Source organism: Protomyctophum parallelum, assembly GCF_964188405.1.
Source record: "Protomyctophum parallelum genome assembly, chromosome: 1".
Classification (NCBI taxonomy): Eukaryota; Metazoa; Chordata; class Actinopteri; order Myctophiformes; family Myctophidae; genus Protomyctophum; species Protomyctophum parallelum.
In genome coordinates this window covers 91,194,145-91,208,796 of record NC_139697.1, presented here as the reverse complement: position 1 = coordinate 91,208,796, position 14,652 = coordinate 91,194,145, and the positions used below count along the sequence as shown (strand labels likewise).

The following is a 14,652-nucleotide window of genomic DNA, read 5'->3' as shown; positions in this document are numbered from 1 at the left end:
CTGGACAACTGTCTCTATCCGAACAACTTGGCGTCGGGGCACTCCCTCAGGTCATTTAGGCAAACGCACGCACCAAGTTTGAAGTCGGACGGCCGCACAGTTCTCGACATAGGCTACATAAACTACATATTTCACACATTTATAGTAGGATCTACATGGTCTATAGGGCTTGCATAACAAACTGGGGTCCTTGAAAATAATTAAAAAGGTTGAGAATGACTGCGGTAAAGATTCACAGTGCAGTCTTATAGTCCACTGCACTCAGTAACTGTGGACTCTCCACATTTCTACCACTTACCACATAGGACCCATGCTGAAATGCATCAGGAAGCTAATGATAAGCAACAGCAACCCAGCCATACCCCTCAATTACTTTGCATTATAATGTGGCTGCCTGCAGCTAATAACAATCGCTCACGTCTTGATACTCCCCTCTCTCCTAAGATATGTTATTTCACATTCAAATAACACAAATAAGGCAATTTGTGCAAATGTCATGCGTAATAGTTGGCCATGGAAGACTCCCAGGTGTTGTGACCATGCAGGCAGCGGATTGGCCCTGCAGGGAGCCGCTGCTTTTCAACCCTGAACGCATCAGCAACCCAGCGGACGGCCGGGACCGGACGGGGGCCCACGGAAATGGAGCGCGCAATGAATTAGGGGTGTCATTGGTTAAGGACATCAGCAGAGAGGGAGAGAGGGAGAGAGGGAGAGAGGGAGAGAGAGAGGGAGAGAGAGCTGTGTTGGAAAATGCACACCATTCTTTTTTAAACTAAGTAGTACCATAATGTAATAATACTCTTCCTACAAAATAACAAAGAAGAGCTACAGTACAAGCTCACACCGCGGCACGTTTGTGAGCTTGTACACCTAGCTAGCTTTGAATAGCCAAAGTATGAAATGGGGTTTGAGTGCTTTAATGCATATGATTTGTATTCATAATCTACGTACAGTAGATCTGCAAAGTAACTAGTAAATAAAGATGTCAAATAACTGTAGTTGTGTAAAAAGAAAAGTACAATATTTGCCTCTGAGATGTAGTGGGACTGGAGAGTCGTATAGTAGTACTGAAGCACCTCAGATTTGTACTCCAGTGCAGTACTTGAGTACATTTGACACTTTCTTTCCACCGCTGCATTCTAAGCAGGATTAGACGAGATCTGGTGTGTGTAATCAGATGGAGCTGGCTGTGGGTAATGTGGTTAGCTTGACGTGGCAGAATGAGCTGTCTCTCGCTGAGATACGTGATAATTCAGCTGTCATTCGGCGTCAGGCGACGTTCGATGACAACAATTCTCTCAGACACAAAGAGGTTATTAAACGGAGAAATCAAATGCGACCATGCTTACGGGGGAAATAAGTTGATGCTAATTAGAGGGGATTTGATCATAATTGGTCTGCTTTTTTTTGTCTACTGCTTTTTTGTGGCTCGACTTTTCAGAATATTGTACGGTATATTATTTTGTCATTATTGCAGTATTATAGGTTTGGTGAAATCAAAATAATTTGCAATCTTATCCCATGTTTTGTTTGTCATTTAATTGTATAGATATCTTTGAAGAAAAGGATTATAAACCAACTGAAAACTATTTTAAACAAACTATAACCCTTGAATGTGTTTTCAAGGATTTCTTACACAACATCAGCACATTGTGAACTGCATCTCAATTTACATATAGTGCCAGGTATGTTGCCGATCACAGAAATGAATACTCAAGTATGTAATTAATTCTCTGTGGCACTCAAAAGCACATTTAAAAGGTGGGGCACCCTAATCAGGATGAAACAAACAAACAAACAAACAAACATTTATTTACATTTGGACCTCCCCACTTTGGATGCGTGCACAAGTGTCTTCTATATTGAAATAATTCTACCTGATGGTGAAGTGGTGAACATTCCTTTGCTTGCAACTAAGTACACATAGACGACCTCTATGTTGTTGTTGCCGTGTGTGTGTGTGTGAGCGCACGCTGTATGTTATGCTAAGTGTGTGTGTGAGCGCTTCCCTGGGCAGTAGCACAGTATGCCGTTACAGTATTGCTACCCAACTAATTGGCTGTTATGCACTCTCGTATGCCTAATTGATGCCAACAATAGAATCCACACGCTCACGACACGTCTCGAATCGATGAGACGAGGCGTGCGCTTATAGATCAGCTATTTTCGGCAATTTCGACACCATCATAATAATGACGTCTATAAATCAGGCATCCGCTTGGGAAGCGGGAGTCATAGAGACACCTGTCTGCTAACCTGCAGAAGGCCACGGCTCCCATCGGCCAGCATGGCTGGAGGAACACCTCATTACTCCAGGCCAGGTTATTCAGGGCGGGTTTTCCCCACAACCCTGACCTTAATAGCAATTTACCAGCCTGACCCTGATGACAACATATGCATTCATAATGACCACGGGGGTGGGGTGTGGGCAGTGGATATGGAAAATCTCTCTCTCTCTCTCTCTCTCTCTCTCTCCTCTCTGTCTGTGTGGAATGCATAATTCCTCTGCGTGCGCTTTCTCTCTCTCTATCTCACTCTTGCTCTCTCTCTCTCTCTCTCTCTCTCTTTTCCCCACACTCCCAGAATTCTAACCAACTTGTTTGTGTTTGTCTGTCTGTTTGTCTGGCGATACAAAGTACAAAAAAAATCTGTAGTGTTAATTGAACTCAGTGTGAGCTGGGCCCAAATGGGCTCTTATGGTCCGTTATGGTTATGCACATACTTAACTCTCCCCATTGTTTCTCACCTCTTTCCTCCTCAGGCACACAGCGCACATGCACACGCACACGCAAACGCACACACACACACACACACACACACACACACACACACACACACACACACACACACACACACACACACACACACACACACACACACACACACACACACCGTTTCACTCTCTCCCCGGTGCGACTCCGTGCACATATAAATAAGGATCAGGTCTACAGAGGGGGCTGATCTACAGCATAATGCACTGTTTAGACTCAGAGACAATAAAGCAGATTTAGTGTGACATTAAATATTAATATTGCGTCCGTGAATATTTTAACACTGGATTTTAGCTCTGTTGCACTTGTCTCCTCTCCTCTCCGTCTGGGTACTGTAATTCAGGTGTGTGTGTGCGCCTGCGTGCGCCGGCATGTATATGTGTGAGTGTATGCATCTGTTTAACAGTAACTCGTGTGCACATACACACATGCATCTGTTTCTGTCTGTGCGTGCGTGGTACAGTACGTGTGTGTGTGTGTGTGGAGAGATGGGGGAGGTGACATGATGAAAAATACATACGACTCTCTTAAGTTGTCCCCCGAGGTGTGCAAAGCTGTATCAAGTATGATGTTAACGACTGCCACCGTCGAACGAGAGAGAGAGCGAGGTGGGGGAGGAGGAGGGGGGTGTGGTTAGTAGAAAACTGTGGCCACGCACCTACTCTTACATATTTTATTATCTCGTACTTCTGCTGTTCTGCCTTTTTGTCCTGAATGTGCAAGCGGCCGTTTGATTTGTTCCCGGCGTTAAGACACCGCCCATGGGCCTGGAACGGGGAATGAACGGAAATTAAACTCTCCCATTCTCTCTGGGCACCGCCGTACACAGCCTGGCAATAAATAAAGCAAGGCTGCCTGCAACGTTGGCCCGGGCCTTTGATATTCACTTTGTTATTGCACGCTGTGGAAAACATTAGTGTTGTTGTTCTGAGTCACCCGGTCGGTCTGTGTGTAGATGGATGATGTTGTTCGGTCTGTTCAAATGCTGGCCATTTTGATTTCTTAAAGGGATAGTTCAGATTATTTTAACTTAAGTTGTATGAAATACTTGCCATTAATATAGTTGTTGCAACTGTATTAATTGATTGCCCGAGTCCCGTGGTGGGAGTTCTGCTCTGGCTTTGGTGAAATGTCAAGTAGTTCTGGTCATTTTGTGGGGGGCACAGGGGGCCACGCAGTAAAGGTAAATTAATACCTAAAATCAAAGAAATAGATATTCAATCTGTCTGTCTGTCTGTCTGTCTGTCTGTCTGTCTGTCTGTCTGTCTGTCTGTCTGTCTGTCTGTCTGTCTGTCTGTCTGTCTGTCTGTCTGTCTGTCTGTCTGTCTGTCTGTCTGTCTGTCTGTCTGTCTGTCTGTCTGTCTGTCTGTCTGTCTGTCTGTCTGTCTGTCTGTCTGTCTGTCTGTCTGTCTGTCTGTCTGTCTGTCTGTCTGTCTGTCTGTCTGTCTGTCTGTCTGTCTGTCTGTCTGTCTGTCTGTCTGTCTGTCTGTCTGTCTGTCTGTCTGTCTGTCTGTCTGTCTGTCTGTCTGTCTGTCTGTCTGTCTGTCTGTCTGTCTGTCTGTCTGTCTGTCTGTCTGTCTGTCTGTCTGTCTGTCTGTCTGTCTGTCTGTCTGTCTGTCTGTCTGTCTGTCTGTCTGTCTGTCTGTCTGTCTGTCTGTCTGTCTGTCTGTCTGTCTGTCTGTCTGTCTGTCTGTCTGTCTGTCTGTCTGTCTGTCTGTCTGTCTGTCTGTCTGTCTGTCTGTCTGTCTGTCTGTCTGTCTGTCTGTCTGTCTGTCTGTCTGTCTGTCTGTCTGTCTGTCTGTCTGTCTGTCTGTCTGTCTGTCTGTCTGTCTGTCTGTCTGTCTGTCTGTCTGTCTGTCTGTCTGTCTGTCTGTCTGTCTGTCTGTCTGTCTGTCTGTCTGTCTGTCTGTCTGTCTGTCTGTCTGTCTGTCTGTCTGTCTGTCTGTCTGTCTGTCTGTCTGTCTGTCTGTCTGTCTGTCTGTCTGTCTGTCTGTCTGTCTGTCTGTCTGTCTGTCTGTCTGTCTGTCTGTCTGTCTGTCTGTCTGTCTGTCTGTCTGTCTGTCTGTCTGTCTGTCTGTCTGTCTGTCTGTCTGTCTGTCTGTCTGTCTGTCTGTCTGTCTGTCTGTCTGTCTGTCTGTCTGTCTGTCTGTCTGTCTGTCTGTCTGTCTGTCTGTCTGTCTGTCTGTCTGTCTGTCTGTCTGTCTGTCTGTCTGTCTGTCTGTCTGTCTGTCTGTCTGTCTGTCTGTCTGTCTGTCTGTCTGTCTGTCTGTCTGTCTGTCTGTCTGTCTACCAAGTCTATGTACGTATACGTGTGTACATCTATAATCCTTGTAACTCAAGAACCGTTAGCCCCACCGACTTCAAATTTGACACACGCGTTCCACACCCCGACAGGGAATGCCCGGCTTCTGGACCCGATCACTCCATATATGGAGCTATACATCATTCTGACATCTGCATAGACTCCATATTTGGGCATGCCTGACAAATAACTCAATATATGGGCATAAAAGGGACACAGACATAATAACTGGGTGGGACATTCATGCATTTGCAACTTTCATTGTTCCAAGTGTAGCCAGTGGCACTGTCTGCGTGCGTCACGGTATTTACGCACATGAACTGGCTACTGGAGTTTACGCATCTGGCTCGAAAAACCCTGTTGTAGCTGGCTATTTGTCTTTTTTTTAATGGATAGAGGTGGCACATTTGTTCCTTAACGGTTAATTAGCCGGCAAGGCCTGACGGTAACCGGTTAATATAATGTCTCCATTTGGCCATCCCTAATCTTAACCACAAAGTGATCTATCTATCTATTTACGAAGGAATACGGTAATGACTGACTGCATGGTGACCGAGGCCTACCCTCTCAACACAGTGTGACAGAGAGTTAAATGACTCAATAATGAACCCCCTCTCTCTACCACCCTCCCTCTCCCCCCCCCCCTCTCTCCTCTCTCTCCTCTCTCTCTCTCTCTCATCTCTCTCTCATCTCTCCCTGCCCGGAGAGAAGTCATTTTGGCATCTACAGTATTAAATAAGAGCGACGCAATGCATTTGAGGCACTTTATTAGCATGAGTCCGAATTGACGCACACACACACACACACACACACACACACACACACACACACACACACACACACACACACACACACACACACACACACACACACACACACACACACACACACACGCACAAATAGACTCGTTAAGAGATGAGGCTAATCACGGCCTGCTGGGCTCCCCATCTTTCACCCGCCCCGCCCCCCATTCATTTGCCACATTAGGCAAAATGCTGTAAAGTAATTATATTCATCAATCATTAGTATCATATCTCAGTGGTATTTGGTCAGGCGGATGGAGAAATGTGACGTCGTATTATATTGCATGTCGGCGGACAGATTGCACATAACTCACACAGCGTAATCTTTCAATAAAGTTATAAATCGTTTGAAAATTTGCCTAGAGGAAGAAAGACGATGATGTTAGAGAAGCTGTGAGAGAGGTAATGGTAATTGCATTTAAGAAAAATGGGAAATTATTTTTGTCTTGCAGTTTTATGTCAAGGAGCCCCAAATTGATACGTATTTGGCCATGGACCCTCATCAGAATAGACTTTGTGCCATGGAACCCCATACGAGAAGATTTGTGTGTAAAGTTGTAAACTAAAGAAAATCTAGATTATTCCCTCCCCACCCCCCAAAAAAATCTTAAAAAATAGCAGATCTTCAAGCTCACAAGGCACGCCGTGGCGCCTTGTGAAGTTCAAACAGGAACCCACTCTGAGAAGCACTGGATTAAGGAGATAAAAGGTTACCATCAGATCTCGCCTGCTGATGTTGAACACTTTGTATTCAACGTCACTCTTTCAAAGAGTCTCTAATCACAGTGAAAGTGTTACCCTGTGTTTGTTAGTTAATTATTAAAAGAGCTGCTAATGTCTCTGTTGTGGTTCTCCAGTCCATTCTGTGGAATACCAATGAAGAAACACATTAAGCCTTTATGCTTATAGGCTAAAACAAAGAGCTAAAACAGAGAACTTCTGTTGGTTTTGGAAATAGAAAATAGTTGCAGGAAGAGGGATGGTATGCAGTTCCAATGTCTTTCTGCCATAGGTGTCAATCGTGTGATGCTTATCCCATTTAGGCCTGACCTCAAAATCTAAAAAGAAATCTTCTAAATCCTCCAGTTTTCTGAAATAAATATTTTCCCGATTTTTCTAAAATAGCAGACCTACAAGCTCGTAGCGCGTCACTCGGTGGTGCGCTATGAGCTTGTAGATCTGCTATTTTTCAATAGCTAAATTATAACATAATGTTTAAAACACCAAAGGGGGTTCCCGCCAAAATGGGTTATACATACGTACAACCCAGACAATGAATACCTATTGTATACACACACTGGGTCCCCCCGCTCCACAGCAAATCACTTTGCCGAAAATAGCGTACCTGTGAGCTTGTATAGGTAGGTTGTTTACAGCAAATGTTCACCTATTATGACATACGCAAAGTAGGAACGCTAGGGTTCATGTGGTTACCATTGTGTCCAGCTTCAACAGGACACAAACTGCAAAATGCATGGGACTACTGTAACCCAGGGCTCAATCATTTTCATTCAAAGGACCCCCAGTTTAGGCTGCCATGAACCCCCGTAACTCTGAGAGTGTACAAAATGTTCCATTTGTTCACTCTCAGAGTTACCAATCCTTTAGCTGGGGACGCCCTGGAACCCCCTCAAGGACCCCTGAGCTGGGGACGCCCTGGAACCCCCTCAAGGACCCCTGAGCTGGGGACGCCCTGGAACCCCCTCACGCCCTGGAACCACCCTGAGGGTGCCTAGACCCACTTTGATTACCTGTGCTCTATGCCACATACACTAGACTATACAGGGACTCAAACCCTAGTCGAGCACAAAAATAATCACACCTGTGTGAAGTAAGGGGCGCTGTAATCATCATACATCATCATACAGTACCTTCGTCATCAATGTTTGTGTTACGCAATGTTTGTGTTTACACAAACACTCAAAATTGTCCATTCATTGTCAATAGCATTTTGTGTTAGGACAAATCTTGGGTTACACACACCAACAACTGGACATAAGAGGTGCTATTGCCCCTCAACAATATCATCCACCAGAAACAAATTCACAAAGCAAAGCTTGCAACAACCCTGGGATAAAAACAGTTTTTTTCCCTCCAATTATTTATTGATATTTGTGAACAAATGAACAAATAACAAGGTCTTAAAACCTTTATGTTCTGCCTTCTACTTTCCAGTTTACAAACACATTGGATTGTCCTTGAGCTGAAATGAGCTGTACAAATAAACTCGCCTTGCCTTAAAAGACCCAAAGAGATGACACATTATCTACATGCTTTACACAAGCTTCTGTGTTGTCAGTTGAAAAAGAACAGATACATAAATAAGTACAATTTAAAAAATCACACCCGTGTGAAGTGAGGGGCGCTCTTATCATTATATACATCATCATACATAATCTCATGAACAACTGCATTTATGTGATTGGTTGGTTAAATTTACAACCTATTTGGCAGACATTTGATCTAATTTCTCCTTTCAGTGTCAATGGCAAATATTGAGACGTGTGGGGACAAAAGCTGCATATAGGACGCCCTAAAAAAATACACATCGTACATTCATCATCAAGAATGGTGGTCCCTTATTGGCCAAGGGTTCCAAACGACATACCCATCCGATTTGCTCAGACACATATGACGTAAATTCTCCATTCATCGTCAATGGCATTTTTAATGTTTGTTCAGATAACGCAAACATTAAACACTTATAGATGTTTATAATAGGGGCTATAGCGCCCCTCACAAAACTAGAGGTCTGGGCTGCTACGCAGACATCACACTTCAATATGTCTGAGTCATAGTGTTGGAGGCTTTGTCAGACTATATCTCTGTCTGGAGATATATCTGTCCCTGAGTCATCAGTATAAAGAAGTAGAATACCTATATATGGGTATTCCAATATACACTATGGGCATATTGGTTGGATGGTGGTTCTGGACAACTGGATACCAACTACTCGATGGTTATGGCTGTGTCAGAGTGACGTCAGAGGTCTGCACGCCCGGTTAAATAAAAGGAGCTTTTTTTTAATATATAATTGTTTATTTTATTAGGAAAGATGTCTACAACTAAAAAATCAGTGCTGAAGAAGCAGGGTGGGAGGAAGCAGGGTGGGAAGTCGTTGAGGAGGTCGTTCACACTGGACTGCACCCACCCCGTTGAGGATGGGATCATGGATGCCGCCAACTTTGAGCAGTTTCTCAAGGAGCGCATCAAGGTGAACGGCAAAGCTGGAAACCTTGGCGGTGGTGTGGTGTCCACACAGAGGACCCAGAGCAAAATTGTTGTGGACTCAAATGTTCCCTTCTCCAAGAGATACTTGAAATATCTCACCAAGAAGTACCTGAAGAAGAACAACCTGAGGGATTGGCTGCGGGTGGTCGCCGACACTAAGGGCAGCTATGAGCTGCGCTACTTCCAGATCGACCAGGATGAGGAAGAGGAGGATGAAGATTAACTCATCCGCCGCCAGCGGGCCGTAGCGATAGTTATGCGACAGCCACCGTTCAGTCCCATTCTAAAAGCACCCCTTCCCCAAAAGGAGGAACCAAAAATTGGCTAACGCAAATTTCAACGTCTATTTAAGGGTCTTTAGAAGTTTATTAATATAAACAGAAACTGTGAGGTGAAATGAAGCGGCCTGGACTCCTCATTGAAGGAAGCATGAGGTCAGTCCGTTGCTCTCCTCAGGTTGGCAGAGGGAGTGTAGCGTCCAGGATTACATTAGACAATGAAAAAAGGGTTACAACAATTGTGGGGGGGAAAAAAAGGAAGAACAGACATGCCTGCTGCAACCCGCAGTTGTAAAGACTCTGTCAGGTGAGGAGATCGAATGACCGAACGCAGGGCGGGGTTCTCAATGTTTTTGGCTGGGGAAATGCTTTGCCCCCCTCCCCACCCCCAATACAAATTGACCGCTGCACTAGCCATAATAATAGATAAAACACATCATAAATACATTCTGAAACCAGATATAATGATTAAGGAAAGTTTATGCATGCACTGTGTACTATAAACTGTTATTTATTTATTTTTTATTATCTGGGGACCCCCCCAAAATAAATAAAAAGCAAGATTCAGTTGTGGATAGGTCACAGTTTTCAAATCATTGGTTCACTTTTCCCCCCTTTACTCCTCCCAATACCGGGTGAAGCGAAGAGCAGTGAGTTGATGAAAGATAAAGGGGAGGGAGAGAGAGATTTGGCAGAGAAGAGATTTCCAAAGGTCGAAAATACAGCGGCTTGTAGTAGAGCCTGTAAACCAATGGAGAGTGTAATCTTTAAAAAGAAAAAAAAGAGATGTTATAAATGGAGAGATATATTCCCCACATAGCTAGAGCTGTGATTGAATGATAGATTGATGCAGGCTGTCTACTTAGTGAAGGACACAGGGGATAGACAGGAGATTAGGCACCGTTCCCATCGCCCAAGGAAGGGAATCAAGCCAGGACTGTGTGCTACATGCATGTGCAGGCTTCAGTTTTGATCATGCCTCTTTCATGGCAGTGTGCTTTTATGTAGGACATAAAAAAACATTAAAAGTTGAAATATGGAGACACAAGTTTTATGCCTGTCTGTACAATAGGAAAATACTACATGTAGAAATGGTCTGTGAGAGCCGCATTGTGTGATCTTTTGCCTCCGAGGGCATTGTGGTTCACTTCCAACACTAATAGAAGCGTTCGAATTGCGCCCGCGTGCGCCATATCATCTGAGGACTTACCTTTTTCGATATTAAATTAGCATTTTCAGATTACAGCACTGTCTCCTTTCACAGTCAGCCACGCTATCTCCAGCTGCAGCGTCTCCATCGCTATTGTTCAGTGCGGGGTGGAGGCACGGTGGTCGGTGCACACGGATATGGGAGGGCCGCCGCTGAGGGGGCTATAAACACAGCCAGTCTTTTCACGGTTTCCCCCTCAAGGTTTTGACGCGAACAAGTGGTTGATGCTGACAGGAAAGTAAAAGAAGATCCCAGAAGGGAACCCCTTTTGGTGTTAGCATTGTTATGCTTCAGCTATTGAAAAATAGCAGATCTACAAGCTCGAGCTTGTAGATCTGCTATTTTTGAAAAATCGAAGAACGACTGACATGGAAACATAGCTTTTTCAGACAAACTGTCAGGATGTAGAAGACATTTTTAGAATCTGATCTCAGGTCAAAATGGGTTAAACGGCATGACACTGACGCGGTCTCCCGTATAGAACAGTGTTTCATGTCTCTACGTCTCCTGTATGTATTTATGTGCAGTACTTGCACCTACATTTTGGCCAAATATGGAGTTTCTGTCTATACTGCATGTCGGCTTTATGCCGTCTTTATTGTCACTTCACAGGTTTACAGGTGTGAAGATTTAGTGGTTGATTTTTTTTTTTTGCATATACTGCATCAATTTCTAGTTTTTTGAGCACCGCTAGCTAGCCCCCCCCAAAAATCACACTTGTGTTAAGTGAGGGGAGCCCACTGATGTCCTGTTTTTTTGTTTTCAGCCAAGTGGCCGCCACATGACGTCATTCCTGAAAGCCAGATGTTGGAGGTGTTAGGATGTCAATTGTTTGCCAGCCAAGTCTTTGGACTTTAATGGTTGTCACTAAATGACGACATAAGACGTCATGTGGCCAATATTAATACAGTGGGCTCCCATTTTAATATAGTTTACAATTGGAGCGCCATGTTTTTTGAGGAGCGCTCTCCCCTCCTATGCCCAGCTCTGTGTGTTTGTGTGAATCATAGCGACGATATGATTGGCTGCGCATCTCATAGCGATGATTTGATTGGCTGAGCAAAGTACATATTGAGGATAAAAAGTGAGGACAGAAAAGTGAATACGCAAATTGCGATTGGCCGAAATCAGATCATGCATGATGATGTATGACGATAAGAGCGCCCGTCACTTCCCGCGGGTGAGATTTTTTGGAAACCCAGTAGCGTGATTTTTTGGAAACCTTTTTTTCAATGTAATGAGTCCCGGGATGCAGGGATGGTCTTTTAGATGAGTCCCAGGGACATTTTATGAGTCCCACTTTTTGCCATTTTTACAAATTGCAGCATCTAACTCCCATTTCATTTTATACCGTTATAATGTGGTTATATTCATGTAGAAAACAGAAGAAGAAATGATTATTATAACTAAAGCTAGCAAAATAAACTAGAATAAAAAACAGTACAGTAGTACAGTAGTGCATCACGTGGATGTTTTATTGCGTCCCTTATCTATAAACTGCGTTTTGGGATGCGAAATGCACCCTATTTTAATCTCTGGTCTCTTTATCTGCACACTAAATGCTGTGTCACCAAGGGTATAATCCATAATGACCCAAACAGGTTGGTCACAGATGAGTGAATCCTCAGGCACCGCTGAGGCAGAGGGTGGCTGTACTGTAGACTGTATAGTCCTATGTGTTAATGTGACTCTGACATGCCAGTGCAGAATCTCCTTCGGGTTTAAGTAAAGCTGGTCACGCCCCCCTCGTGACCTTCCCTATCCTTTCCTACTTTCCCATACTTGGGACTCTGGGGGATGAGGACTTACTATTCTGTCCATATCGGGTTGCAACTCGAACGGGGCTGAGTCGGCTAAAGGAACTTCGGCACGTTCCATGCGGCAACTTGCTCGTTTCAGCGCGCTCGGTGGTGTCACTGTCTCGTGGCTCAAGTGTGCTTGAGATGGCGCCCCTCCGTCGCGGTCTAAAACTGTGCATTATCGTAGCGTTTATAGTAGGAGGGGGGCGTGACCATTTACTCCAACCCGAAGGAGATTCCGCACTAGCCTTGGATGTAGTGTTAAAAATTAACCAACTGGCCTCTTGTACAGTCTCAGAGTTACAAATGGTTCAATTAACACTGATAATTTCCCTTTGTACATGGACTTATCATCCTGCACACCCCGGTAGTGCAGTGCAGGGCTGGGCCAAATATGCGGTTTACAGTTGGGGGCTTACAGTCAGAGACATATTTAACCACTGTGCCACACTGTACCAAGCTGAGTAGAGCTGGGAAGTGGGAACCACTGTGCCACGATGTGTACCAAGCTGGGTTTGATCGCTGTAGGGTGGGGGGTTGGAATCATGCAGTCAGCTTTTGTTCACACTGGGCTGGAAACGGCTCTGTAGACGCACGCACGCACACACACACACACACACACACACACACACACACACACACACACACACACACACACACACACACACACACACACACACACACACGCAAAAGGATGTGTGCTGACATATGCACAGCCTTGGGTAAGTACATGTGCAGGCGCTTTTTGCATGCAGGCATGAATGTAATTGATATACGGTGTGCCGTAGATACCGTACATACGGTAGTTTTCTATTACTTACTTCAAATCACGCACAGAATAGACGGAGATATCCAACATAATTGTCTCTCAGCGGGTGTTTTCTGTATAATAAAAGGAACTCTGTCTTCGACACATACATTCCTCCCACTCAAATTAAGCCGTCTCATGTGGGTTTGTTTGCAGCATAGGAACACCAAAATGCGTACATACAGTACTACAGCCATTATGATGTCTTATTGAACTGGCAAAGACGCGTGCGTGTGTGCACACACACACACACACACACACACACACACACACACACACACACACACACACACACACACACACACACACACACCCCTCCTACTGCGAGACATGCTGCTGCCGCAGAACCTAATTGAAACAGGCCTTTTATTTTAAGTAACACACCCACAGACACATCAAACATCACATCTTCCCATAGCATCAACACCACTTCCATTGATCAGCACGGAGAAGGGGAAGGGAGGGGGGTTCTGCTGTACAATCAGAGAGATACGGAGATTTTGAAAACTGGCCAACTTGCGCTTTGCGCACAAGTAGGCCATGAATAGCCTACTTGTGCGCAAGCAGAGCACGCAACATATACGGAGCCAATCCAATTTTGCACTCTGCTTGCGCAAGTAATGACGTACAACTCCCATATCTGCTGGGCGAAGTACAACAATGTGCAAACACAGCAGCAGGATTCGTGATCTGGGGGCGTCCGCTGGCCCAGTGGTCCAGGTGCATGCCACATATAGGCTCTGGCCTGACAGCGCGTCGTGTGTTCAAGTCCCGTTTGTGATGATCTTTGCTGCATGTCTTCCCCTTCTGTCTCTCTCTCCCTCTTTCCTGTCTGTCTTCACTTGATACTATCAATAAATGGCAGAAAAGCCAAAAAAATAACTAATCTTAAAAAAAGGTGCTGTGATAGGAGAAATATATCAAATGGAACACAACCACTCTAAAGTCTAATCATCGTGTGTGTTCCTGCACTAGCTGCACAAGCCCTTTCAATTGAATTATTGTGTGTGTGTGTGTGTGTGTGTGTGTGTGTGTGTGTGTGTGTGGGGGGGGTGTTACATATGTGCGATGCCAGAGCAGCTATATGATGTGTGCCTCAGTGTCCCTCTGCTCTGCACACACGCACGGCTGCATTCCAGTCATATAGGCCTACTGTAGAAGATTAATATCAATGCTGTCGGGTGGAAACCTCGTAACGTAATTATCAGACAAAACAAACCCAACTCTGTCCATGTCAATGGCATTTTTATTGTTTGTTTAAGGAAAAACAAACACCTGTATGGGGCTAGCGCCCCTCAAATAATATATATATTAACTTTTTTATTGTTTATGTTTAAAAATACAGTAACAAAAATAGCTGTTCTATAAGCTCACAATGTACCTCTATATGTGACACATTGTGAGCTTGCTATTTTCACCATTGTATGACATTGCGATATTGTTTGGTGAA

General features: G+C 44.6%; 2 protein-coding genes across 2 annotated transcripts in view; both read left to right on the top strand.

The window, feature by feature from the left end:
• fstl4 (follistatin-like 4) overlaps nt 1-14,652 on the top strand; it is a gene marked incomplete at its 3' end in the record, with an annotated part of 306,304 nt that overhangs the window by 45,534 nt on the left and 246,118 nt on the right. The window lies entirely within an intron of this gene.
• Nucleotides 8,932-9,330, top strand: LOC310870087 (large ribosomal subunit protein eL22-like; the record flags this gene model as incomplete). The annotated part of the gene is made up of 1 exon (XM_083781122.1): nt 8,932-9,330. The coding sequence occupies one exon, from the start codon at nt 8,932-8,934 to the stop codon at nt 9,328-9,330; it is 399 nt and encodes a 132-aa protein (XP_083637248.1).